This window comes from Phytophthora infestans, genomic scaffold (assembly GCF_000142945.1).
Source record: "Phytophthora infestans T30-4 supercont1.8 genomic scaffold, whole genome shotgun sequence".
NCBI lineage: Eukaryota > Oomycota > Peronosporomycetes > Peronosporales > Peronosporaceae > Phytophthora > Phytophthora infestans.
The window spans coordinates 3,906,226-3,917,776 of record NW_003303751.1 but is presented as its reverse complement, the minus strand read 5'-3'; the positions used below and the strand labels follow the sequence as shown (position 1 = coordinate 3,917,776).

Here is an 11,551-nt window from a genome sequence, read left to right as displayed (position 1 = left end):
AGTCCCTCGTGGCACCTCGCTTAAGTATCGAAGCTGGTTCCGAAAAGATCTGGCTTTTTTATTTATTGCCTCCTTGTTTTAATAATGATAAATTGTCTCCGATACCGGCAAGACACCAGCTTTTAATTACAAAAAGTCATTTGTAATGAAATGTAATGTAAAAACGTTTATCGCGTAGCCTAAAAGTCATTTGAATTGTTTTAACGTAAAAGTATCGATCACGAATTAATTTCAATTTCAAACGAGAATGTCCGAACTGTCGATACCTACGCGGGGGATTACATCGTGACGCGCGTGGGTCAATTCCGCAGTTGGGTCTCACCTCGGCATACGGTACGCTCGTCATTGCCGTTTTTGCGCCGTCACCCTCACTTCCGCTTGGACGATCGTCACCACCAGCAGCACCAGCAGCAGTGGCAGCTTGGCGGCAGGTTGACGACCGGATGCGTGTGAAGAAGCTGAACGTGAACCGGCGCCACAAACCAGGGGAAGACGAGGCCGTCGCGGCGGGTGGAGATAGCGAGCAGCGCAAGTGGGTAAGCCCCACCAAGCCTCAACGAGGAGCAGCGGCCCGCACCGGCAGCAACAGTGGCTCCAGTAGCCCCACATACGTCCAGCAACAGCATCAACAGCAGCACTTGGGCGATCATTCGCCGTTGCAGTTCCAGACCCAGAACAGTTCGGAGCTCTACGCCTTACGCGGTGGATCCGGTGGCGTCTCAGTGATGCCTAACGCAGCGGCAGCGAATGTCTTGTTGCAAGAGGGCGAGGCGTCTGACAAGAGTACCATGCGCAAGGCCATGATCGACCGGATTGTCGAGACCCTACGCGCCTTGAAACCCCAGGCTCCCGAGAAGGTGTTGGCTGCACTGCCGAGACTGGCCTTGCACATGGAGAAGGCACTGTTCAAACTGGCCAAGAACGAGGCGGAGTACTGTGATCCATCCACACTGAGACTGCGCATCGCCCACATTCAGGAGAACAATGCCAAGCGGTTACTAGCCCAGCAGCAGCCGCAACAGACACCCGAGCAGGGCGGCAACTCGGCCATTTCGCTCAAGCCGCTGACCGAGGAACAAATTTGCGTTGTCTTCCAGCACCTGCAGTCCTGGCGCCAGAAACTCGTCAATATATACGGTGTGGCGCCCTGGGATATCTTGCCAAACGCTACACTGGCCAAGTTGGCATTCTACATGCCGTCCACGGAGCAGGAGCTTTCCGTATGCGGTGTGGGGGATGAACAGATGGCGCGTTTCGGCTCTTCGCTAGTGCAAGAGCTGCAGCGTCTTCGTGGCCCTATTTCCAGCAAACCAGCCACCCGGTCGCTCAAAACCAAGCAAGGGCGCAAAGCTGGCCCTGGAAAACGCGGATCTTCTGACTCGTTGGCTGCCGGTGCCAACAAAAAAAGGAAAAATGTAGAAGCAGCGCGTCTGGCTCCAGCAGCTCCAAGCTTCAACGGTACGTCGCTCATGGCCCCAGCACCATTGCTTCCTGCCGTGGACTCGCTCCCGACGTTACTATCGACGGTCTCAATGATACCAGGAGGTGTTGCGGCATCTGCCTACGCCGCTAGCAATCCAATGGCGATGAAGCAGTTATCGTTTAACAACACATCATCGGCACGGTTATCTTCAGGGCAGCAACAGCCATTCTTCTCGCGATTGCAGCCTCAGCAGCAACAGGGAGCTCCATCTTGTGCACCGGAGGATCACATGCACTTGCTAGCTCAAGGAGCAGGTCAGCTGAGTAAACAGCAGAACGCCAAGAGTCTGGAGGCGTACGAACACGAAGTGCAATCGCTACGGTGGATGTTGCACCAGTCACAACAGGAAAAGTCGCAACTAGAAATGGAAATCCAACGTTTGCGCGCCCAGTTGCAAAGTGCTAAAAGCGGACGACAGCATCCCGGTATTTAAGTTTTGTATGTGCACCCGTGTCCCCCTCACGGACGCGCTTGTCTGGAGGACAAAGTGTAGGTTGGTGCTATAGTAACCAACATTTTTAGCATTCACTCTGGTACCTTTTTGGCGACCTATTTTGGCGGCAATTGTTCAAAAAATGCAGACGTTGGTGGAAGGCCAAACGCTATTGCACGACGGTCGCTACCGATTCCTGCGCCGCATCGGCAGCGGCACTTTCGCCGTCATCATGCGGTGCGTGTGTCAAACAGCCTTATGCCCCACGCTAAAAGCCCTCCTTTTCATCAGTCGATCTTTGCAGAGCTCTGGACGTGCAGCAGCATTGCCACGTGGCCATCAAGTGTGTGCGGCAGCTAGAACTCAACGCACTTGGCGAGCGCGAAGCTGCAGCGCTGCGGCAAGTCAACGACCAGGACGTGGACGACTGCTGTGCCGGTAGGTCGATATTCAAGATCTTCGTTCTGTGTGACGCTTTTTAATGCCCTCTGTGCCTGCCCAGTGGTGCGTTTGTTGGAGACGTTCGAAGAGCAGGGACACTTCTGTCTTGTATTGGAGCTGCTTGGACCTCCTGTACTGGACGTGGGGCTCTGGGGTCCGTGGCGTCAGGCCCCTGGAGCAGCTCGAGCCCCTGATTGGACACAGCAGCTCTTCAAACGCAAGCAGAGGCGCTCATCGCTGCCTCCCTCTGATTCCACCAGCATCCAGTTGTTTGAAGCACAGAAGAAACAAGAGACGGACGCTGCCATATTATTAACGCCTTCGTTGCCGTTAGTGGAGGTGCGACAGATGGCCGTGCATCTCTGTGGAGCTCTAGCTTTCCTCCACGACCAAGGACTTATCCACGCAGACGTCAAACCTGAGAATGTGGTGCGCTCGAATGCAGAGGCTCCGGTGGGGTCATCAACTTCCCAGTCGCCCTGCTCATCGCCAGTGAAGCTCGTGGACTTTGGGAACTGCCTGGATGCGAGTGAATTGGCAGCCTACGCTGAAGAACAGACAAGTGAAGGCTTCGACGTGCAGACCGTCACGTATCGAGCTCCTGAGGTGGCTGCAGGACTTTTACTTTGCTCTGCTATGGATATGTGGTCCCTAGGCTGTCTGTTGCTCGAGTGCGTCTCTGGCAAACCTTTGTTCACACTGCCAGCTCTGGATGCGTCAGTGCAGCAGCGCTCCAACGTCACGAAGGTCGAGAATGATCATCTTTTGGAGCAGATTGAAGATACCGTGACAAATGGAGTCCCGCTGAGCTCAGCGTGTGCCCCGTATCTGTCTGCTGCTCGGTATCAAGAGAAGACCGATAATCACCGGAAGCAGACGATATCGACGTCTCTGAAGACTCGTTTGGAAGCGGCAGCTCCGGGGAATCCGCACTTCCAGGACTTCATCTGCAGTCTACTGGATGTAAACCCGGCCACGAGGGTCACAGCCAAGCAGGCGCTATTCCACCCTTTCCTGCAAGATTTCTTCCCATTCCGAACGGTATTTGCTCAGATTAACACTGAAGTCGACAGACAGCACGAGCCTGTTGGTGTCGTTTTCTCCGCAGGCTCGAAGAGAAAGGCGAAGCGACCCAGAGCATGCGACGTGGAGGCCGAAATTCGAGTAAGGAAGACGAAAACGATAGAACGAGCAGCTTCAGCTCGCAGTAAGGACTTGCGCCAGATACTCAAACTCATCCCACGCGACGAGCCTGACCGCTCTTCGCTATCGCCGCGCTGACCTGATAATGTAGTCGACCTTTTCAGAGTGTCTCTTCTATTAGTCTTGGATACAAAGTACATCGGTATCAGACATCTGTGGGGTTCTGCTTGGTTCTCAAAGGCGTCATGTACGTCGGAGTTGCTGCAGCGCGTTGATCCCATGCCGCTTCGAAATGCCGTGAGCGGACAATCTTCGCCTCGATATCTTCGCGAAGTGCACGGAATGCTGCCTCCTTGCAGACTGCAGCAATGTCAGCTCCCGTGAACGAGCAAGAGCTGAATTGTGGCACGTCAAAAGCAAGGTCAAATCGAGATCGTCTCAAGCGGAAAAGCTCAGTCTACTGTACCCTCTGGGTCGCGCAGCAAGGTCTTGGATGTTGACGTCGTCAGCCAGCGGCATCTTTCTCGTGTAAAGCAAGAGAATATCCTGGAACAAGAACATCATTACATTAACAGCCAGCCACCTCGGACAAAGATTCGACCAAGTGTCTCCTCACCTGAACATCTTCTTGTGTCGGGTATCCTATCTCTATAGTCTTGTCGATGCGACCTGGGCGAACGAGAGCGGCATCCAGAGCATTTTTTCGATTCGTTGCGGCCACCACGAGAATGCCGCCCTGACTATGCGAGGTGGATGACGCTGTTACGCGCTGTGAGCCCACGCCGTCCATCTCGTTGAGAAACGTCGAGAGTACTCGCGCGTAGACTCCACCGCCACTGCTGCCTCCATCACCCGCACCAAACGAACGTTTGTGAGCAATAGAATCGAACTCGTCGAAAAACAAGAGGCACGGGGAGGCAGCACGTGCTCGAGCTTTAAGTTCACAAAGGGAATAAAAAAAAACAGTTAGCTTGCCTTCGTTGTCTGCAAAAACGATTTCTGCTACACGACTGCACTTCATACCGAAAAGCTGACGCACTGCTTTTTCACTGTCGCCAAAAAACTTGGAGAGCAACTCAGACGACTGCATGCAAACACAACAGCGCCGAGTAAGCGGCTCATTTCGAACTAATTCGACACCAATCCCGGTGTAGACTTACTTTGACAGAAACGAAGTTCACCTTAGCTTGAGCTGCCAGGGTCTGCACCAGCAACGTTTTACCACACCCTGATGGCCCCGATAGCAAGATTCCGGATGCGTTAGATATTCCTAAGCGCTGCAGTCGAATGTTGTCAGTGTAAACTCCATACGAACAGATATCTTTGACGTACGCTCATCGCGGCAGTCGGGTGGAATTTCCACGACACAAATTCAAAGAGCTGTTTCTGCACAGCAGCATAGCCAGCGAACGCGAGTTTCCCGTCCGCAGGCGCCCCAGGTGAAGCCACATTCAGCTCCCGAAGTTGAGAAGGCTTCACTTGTTGCTGGGCCTGCAACAGGTCCGTCCATCCGACTGAAGGCCTCGCTGATCCACCGTCGTTGATTGACTCAGCGAATGTCCGTGCAGCCGCATTTCGACAGATACGCACAAAGTCTTTCGCCACGTAACCTCCGGTTAGAGCAGCCAGACGCGAGGCCAGACTTGCGGCACTCTTTTCAGTTGAAGCTTCTTCTTCTTCACTTCGTAGTGGCAGCCCGACGAGATGCCGTCTCAAGATATCACGGCGGGATTGTTCGGTGGGAACGACTAGGTCCAATATCTTTCCAAATCGTCCAGTACGCTTGGCAACAAGAGGCACATTCGCATCGGCACTCACAGTCGTTCCTATAACAACGAGACGTGAGTTGCACGAGCTGAGCTCGTCAAGTAAACGCAGCAAAGCGCTGCCAAGTTGCGGGATCAGCGTGTTCGAGCCATCAGCAGTTTGACCGTCCGCCGACTGGAAAAGCACATCTAAGTCGTCAACTAGCACAACGCCAGCACACGTAGATGAAGTTTGATCGGTCACATGGCCAATTAGAGATCCTAACTCGGGGAAGTGCTGTTCCAGTGCGTGGGTCAAATACTCGTAGGCTGTGGGGAACGCTGGACTCTCTGCTCCCATTACTAGCGACATACCATCAGTTCGCCACGTTCCAATCTTCTGTCGTACTAGCTCACGGTGCAGAGCCACCAACGCCAGTGACTTCCCGACACCACTCACACCCGAGATTAGCAGTCCATGTGACCCAATCTGCTCCATCTCCACATCATTCTTTAGGCTTTTCCGTCCACGCTTCAGCACCAGTGCGAGATTGAGCACAACATCTTGGATAAATGCTGTATATCCTGCAAAGCCAGTCTGCCACAATCGCCCATTCAGCTCGCTTTCGTACGAAGCATCAGACGCCCTATCAGAACCCTCCTCTTCAATACGCATCATCGAGAGCTCTTCGCCTAACTCTTTCTGCTCCTTTTCTCTTGTAGCATCACTCCACCCCTTCACAAAAACTTGTATATACTTCTCAGCTGCTTCTCCACTTTCCTCCACTCGATCAATGCGGAAGACGTAAGTGTCCCCCAATAGCCTCACAGGCACTTGCTGGCCCTCCTGGGGTGCTCGAAGTGTTCCTGCAGCGCGCAACTGGCGTCGAGCCGACGCCTCCAGGTCAATATGCCTCTTGCGGACACTCTCAAAGAGCAAGTCAACACGCGAGTCATCCATTTCCCGGCAGATGTTGTCGCTGCTGGGGGTTGCAGCAGATGGGAATTTGGTCAGCAAACTCAGCCAAATGGTCGCGAACGGAGCCAGTTGGGCCTTCTCCAATGTTGCAAAAGCGTCGTCTAATTGCCTATATACGTCAAACACCCAAGGATGTAGCTGGATGCGTCCACCACTGAGCACAGCACTACTAATAGCACTAGGAGTCTTGGACGACTGGCGACGGTCGATCACACACTCCAGCACGAGAAGAGCCGACAGATGTGACGCAAAGTGGACGCGGACCAGGTCCAGCTGCTTGATTGAGTGGAGCGCTGCGTCTTCGTGCGAGATCATCACCTGGTGTGGCTGCAGCAATGGGCCACTGGCATCACCACAATTAAAACGTGCATGAGCTTGCCAAGTCATGATCTTTACGCGAAAAGATAAAAAAGTGGCCCACATTACACTGCGCGCCGTTTTGGCATAACGAGCTAGACGAGGTCGCGGCGGTGGGTCAGTGGTAAGTCCCAGGTGTGAAGGCCGCCCGCCTCCGCTTCGTTCCGGCGGGCTGATGTTTGTGTGTTTATTCATCACGAAAATATTAAAAGAAGAGAGGTCACTGTAAAACCGTGTTATATTTAGAGTGAGGCCACATTCTCATACAAGAAGGCCGCTGGCCTCCGCTTCGGTCCGGCAAGTCGATAGCGAAACAACGTGAAAAACGGTGAAGCAAGTATTCCTACTACGCTCAAGAATCTGTCTCTACACTAAGGTTTTAGTGTAAATCCCGTCCTTCTCCTCAACTTCAGGGACTCAGCACCTTAAATCCGTTCGCCGCCGCTTTGCGGCGGAGGTTGCATGAATTGTTGGATGTGAAGTGTCCGGGATTTTAAATAATTGATGGTGCAGCGTGACTTCGCTTAGGATCTTGTACCTCAAGGCTTCAGCCACCTCAATGTGGTGTAGCGAGATCAGCAAAATCTGCGAGATTGCTGGATCCAACTTACCAACTGCGCCCAGACACCGACTAACGGAGGGGGTCCCCCGATGATCCGTGTTCTGCTGAACTTCCCTCACCTTGTGTACCCGTCGGTAGGGCGGAATCTTGCTCTCTCGGTAACTTCCGAAGAGCTCAAGTGGTGAAGCTTGAGTGTCTTGGCGAGACGTGGGGATGGGGTGGAGCAGCAGTGGAAAATCTTCACTCTGCGTCCGTGGATGGTTCCGAATCCTAAGCGAATATTCGAGCTTGTGGATCCAGGGCCTGGATCGTGGATCTGGCCGTAGGGTTGCCTTGCGGGTGTGTCCCTTGCCTTTGCGTTTCCTTAAGTCGTACTTGCCGCCTCCTGTGACGGGATCTTGAGAGTTGAGAGCCTCTAGGATGTAACCGACCAAGTAGTAAATTCGGTTAACCTGTCGGATCTGCACTGCATAGGAAAGCTTACTAGGTTGTAGGATCTGGTCAATGTATTATCCAGCTATCACTACCAACACTAGATTCGCAATTCCCAACCTTCTTCTAGCTCGTACGGCCAATGGAGCTCCGATTCTTGAGGGGAGGAAGGCACTTGCGTGTTACTGTGCAAATTGAAGACTGTATTGATACTTAAGCCTATACCTGCCTGGATTTCTACCTTCTATGTCTTTTACTTGTTAAATCCCTTACCAAGCTCGGCTGCATGTCCTTTCTTTCCTTTGCCATCCCAGCTGTATTATCCTCAGATCCACCGGATCCATTACGTAATTAATATGGTCACCCTATTATGGGTACACTCATCCGAATCCAGGTTGCTTGGATCCACTTCACTGTAAGTGTACACTCGCCATGGATCTGAGCTCTCCAATCATCCAACATCATCTTGCAACCGTCTGTGATCTTCATTGTCCCACGAAAGTTCGAGATTCACTGTATCCATCATTCCTGTATCCTGGATCCAGATCACTCTATGCGGGATCCTCCCTCCTTAAGTATGGGATCCGGGACACCTCGCGGTGGATCTTGACTCCTCATTAGCTGTGGCTACTAGATCCACTTTCAGATGGCACCTACCACCATTCCTTCGTAGGATCCACTCTCAATCCACTGGTACATAGTATATCCATATCCACCTAAGTGAACCCAGGTAAGGGTGGATCCGAGATATTCCTTGGTGGATCTTGCCTTCCCGTACATCACTCATACCAGATCCATCGTCGTTTCATACGGGGTGCTGCTCGTCATGGCCAATCCACCTCAAGCAACTTGCATCCGCGCCGGTCGACCCGAATCCTCTCTAATCACTTGAAATTGTCACTGATTCGGAATAGTGACCCCGCGTTAGGTCCATTCTCTTATTTCTGAAAAAGCACTTCACCCACCATCGCCCTCCTGTACGCTGTCGGCGCTGCACAACCAGCGTTTCACCGCGTGCACTACCAGCATCCACAGCCGCTTCCTCTTCTTCGTGACTCATGTCTCCCACCAAGCGTACCAGCAAATCACCGGGCAAGGCCCCATCCACCACTCCATCGGTCAGCCCTTCTTCAATGTCACCCACCGATCTGCGTACGCTAGCCCAGGCTCTTTCCGATCGGGTGCAAACCTTGACGGCGGAGCTCCAGACGGCTCAAGATGCCCGAGACCAAGCTGCGTCTTTGCACGCCACCCAACTCCAAACCTTGCGAGCCCAGGTCCATGACCAGGCTATGGAGATCCAGGGGTGGGAGCAACGTGCGGCCTCTCGCTCGCAGGACCTGCGACTCTTGTTGGCTGATCAAGCGGTCGAGATCTGCGACTTGACCGGACGGCTGGATCGCGCCTCCCGTCAACGAGATGGCTTGCGGGACGACAACGACCACCGCCGTGGGGAGATGGCACTCGCCGGATCTGAGATCCACCAGCTCCAATCCCGGATCCATGACCTCGAGCGGGATCTGGAGGATTCCCAGACTGCTAGTGCAGCCGCGGACGAGAGCTTGGATCGACTCCGTGACGAGTTGCGCCTGACCCAAGAAGAGGTGGTGACTAACGACTATGTGGGATCCACCCATGGCGGATCCGCATTAGGGTCGGCGCGTGGAGGATCCCCCGCGCCAAATCCACCTCCCTCGTCGCCGGATGTGGCTCTGGCTCATCTCGCTGATGAACTGAAAGATACCAAGGCGTCACTCGAGAAAGCGTCTGCTGGGCGAGATTACGCGCTCGAAGAATTCGTACGCGTGACTCAATTACGCGACGAGATCCAAGCAAAGCTGGCGGACACCGAACTTCAGCGTGACCAGGCGGCTACCGAGTGGGCGGATGCCAAGCGAACGCAAACGGAGCTAGAATCCAAGCTCCGCCGCACGAGTACGTGGATCTTCTTTTGTCCCCCGCTAGTAACCCCATATTCACTTGTTATGTCGATCCAGGTGACAAATTGAAGGATGCCGAGGCAACCGCAGCAAAACTCTGGGATCAACTCGCTGCTGCTTATGTTCAGCACCAGCAGCTAGTTCAGGAGCGTGATCGTGGCTTATCGGAGCGGGATTTGGCACGCCGACGACTGGCGCTGGTGACAGCTGCTGTCTCGGCTTCTCTACCGTCTGTAAGTGGAGCGGATCCGTCGGCTGCGAAACGACCGCGTAGTGCATCTCGCGCTCCTAGCACAGGATCCCCCCGTCCTCACAAGCATGCCCGAGCTTCCCCAAAGGCCAAGCTCAAAACCAGTTCGACCTCCAAGGCAGCCTCTCAGGCGGGATCCACATTCTCGTTCAAGGCGGGATCCACATCCACGTCCAAGCCTGGATCCACATCCACGTCCAAACGTTCCGCCTCCCCCTCGAAGTCTGGTGCCGGATCCAAGTCTGGGTCCGTTGCCACATCTAAAGCCGGCTCCGTAGCTACGTCCAAGACGGGTACGGGATCCAAGGCTGGATCCACTGCTGTCACGTCAACATCTGGGTCTGGGCCCAAGACTGGATCCGCTGTTGCACCTCAACCGGGATCCACATCATCCAAGTCCGGATCGTCTGCCAAGGCTGGATCCGCGGCATCCAAGTCGGGATCAGCATCCAAGGCCGGATCTAAGGCGTCCAAAACTGGATCCGTCGCGGTTTCAAAATCGGGATCAACGCCCAAGATTGGATCCAAGACGTCTAAAACCGGATCCGCCGTTACGCCTAAGACGGGATCTACGTCCAAGACTGGATCCACCACCGCGCCGTCGTCCCAGGCCGTGGTTTCGGCCGGATCTGCGGCGATTGCCCCTTCTACGACGGGGTTAGTCGTGTCCACGGCCCAATCCGGCTCGTCACAGTCGGGATCCCACCGCTGGCCCTTCGGTGACGACGCCTGCCGTTCCCCAGCCAGCTTCCACCGGCCCTCCGCCGGCCAGCACTGGATCCGGAAAAGGGAAAGCCAAACGTGTCATTCCCACTGGTTGTGGACTTGGCAGCGCGGAGGATGACGAGGATGAGGGAACGGACTGGTCCGACGGCTCGGGGTCTCCTATCCGATCGTCGTCGAAGCGTACGCTGTCCTCCGGCCCCCATTCCTTCACTCTGGACGATGAGGACGATGACGACGACGATGAAAGTCCGGAGGATTCGGAGGAGGCTCGAGCCGCTGATGATGCCTTGGAGGAAGACACGCGACGGGCCTTGTCCCAGACCAGATCCGAAGCCCGGCGGAGATCCCTCTCGACACCGCCCCCGCAAGTCACTGGTACAGCCGGATCCGGAGCCGGCACCGCGGGATCCGCGATCCAAGTCGACAGTGATGGTGGAGGGGAATCGCCTCATGATGGCGGATCCCCCGAATCTGTCTTGATCCCTGCTCCTCCTAGCTCGTCATTGCCAGGGATGCTCCCCGTGGACCCGTTTGGTCCGGATGCTGCCTTCATTCCTGGTCAGCGTGCTCCTGTGGCCTTCGCCACCAGAGACATTGAGCCTTGGTCCGCCAAGAAACTGAACCGGGTCGCCATTGTTTCAATGAAGATCACTGTCCTGTTTCCTGAGCTGCAATTTTGAGCTGAATGGATATTCCCTCGGGAAGCGGATGTCATCCCGACGGCCGGCTATGTGGATTCGCTTATCACCAGACCTCACGTGGAAGAATTGCAAAATGCTGCCCCGTGGGATACGCTGGCAACCACGCTGGTGGATCCGGTTAGCTTCCGGGGTGACGTGCGCGGGCGTCTCGGGTTGTTCGTTCGTGCGTTCCGGGATTTCGTTTTCCAGCACCGGTTGCCATATGGGAAGGGCACTCCCCGATTCCCTATCTCTCGCAATCAAACTGCGGGGCTCGAACCTGGTTGTTCAACTTCAACAAGCAGCGTGGTAACCGACGTAGCCATGCCGGTCGAGCTTGGAAAGAAGTTCTCGTGATCCTCGTGTTGGCGATCCAGGAC

General features: G+C 54.6%; 3 protein-coding genes across 3 annotated transcripts; 2 read left to right on the top strand and 1 right to left on the bottom strand.

Moving 5' to 3' along the window:
• Positions 1-376: 376 nt before the first annotated feature.
• On the top strand, positions 377-1,916 carry PITG_06702 (uncharacterized protein; the record flags this gene model as incomplete). The annotated part of the gene is made up of 2 exons (XM_002998735.1): positions 377-1,547; positions 1,647-1,916. The coding sequence occupies 2 exons, from the start codon at positions 801-803 to the stop codon at positions 1,914-1,916; spliced, it is 1,017 nt and encodes a 338-aa protein (XP_002998781.1).
• A 142-nt stretch (positions 1,917-2,058) lies between these two features.
• PITG_06701 (dual specificity protein kinase, putative) lies at positions 2,059-3,638 on the top strand (the record flags this gene model as incomplete). Its single annotated transcript, XM_002998734.1, has 3 exons — positions 2,059-2,159; positions 2,221-2,354; positions 2,419-3,638. 3 exons carry the CDS (start codon positions 2,059-2,061, stop codon positions 3,636-3,638), a joined length of 1,455 nt encoding a protein of 484 aa, XP_002998780.1.
• Positions 3,639-3,705: 67 nt separating this feature from the next.
• On the bottom strand, positions 3,706-5,744 carry PITG_06700 (cell division cycle protein 48; the record flags this gene model as incomplete). Its single annotated transcript, XM_002998733.1, has 7 exons — positions 3,706-3,895; positions 3,967-4,046; positions 4,117-4,433; positions 4,524-4,584; positions 4,661-4,777; positions 4,833-5,014; positions 5,081-5,744. The coding sequence occupies 7 exons, from the start codon at positions 5,742-5,744 to the stop codon at positions 3,706-3,708; spliced, it is 1,611 nt and encodes a 536-aa protein (XP_002998779.1).
• Positions 5,745-11,551: the final 5,807 nt, after the last annotated feature.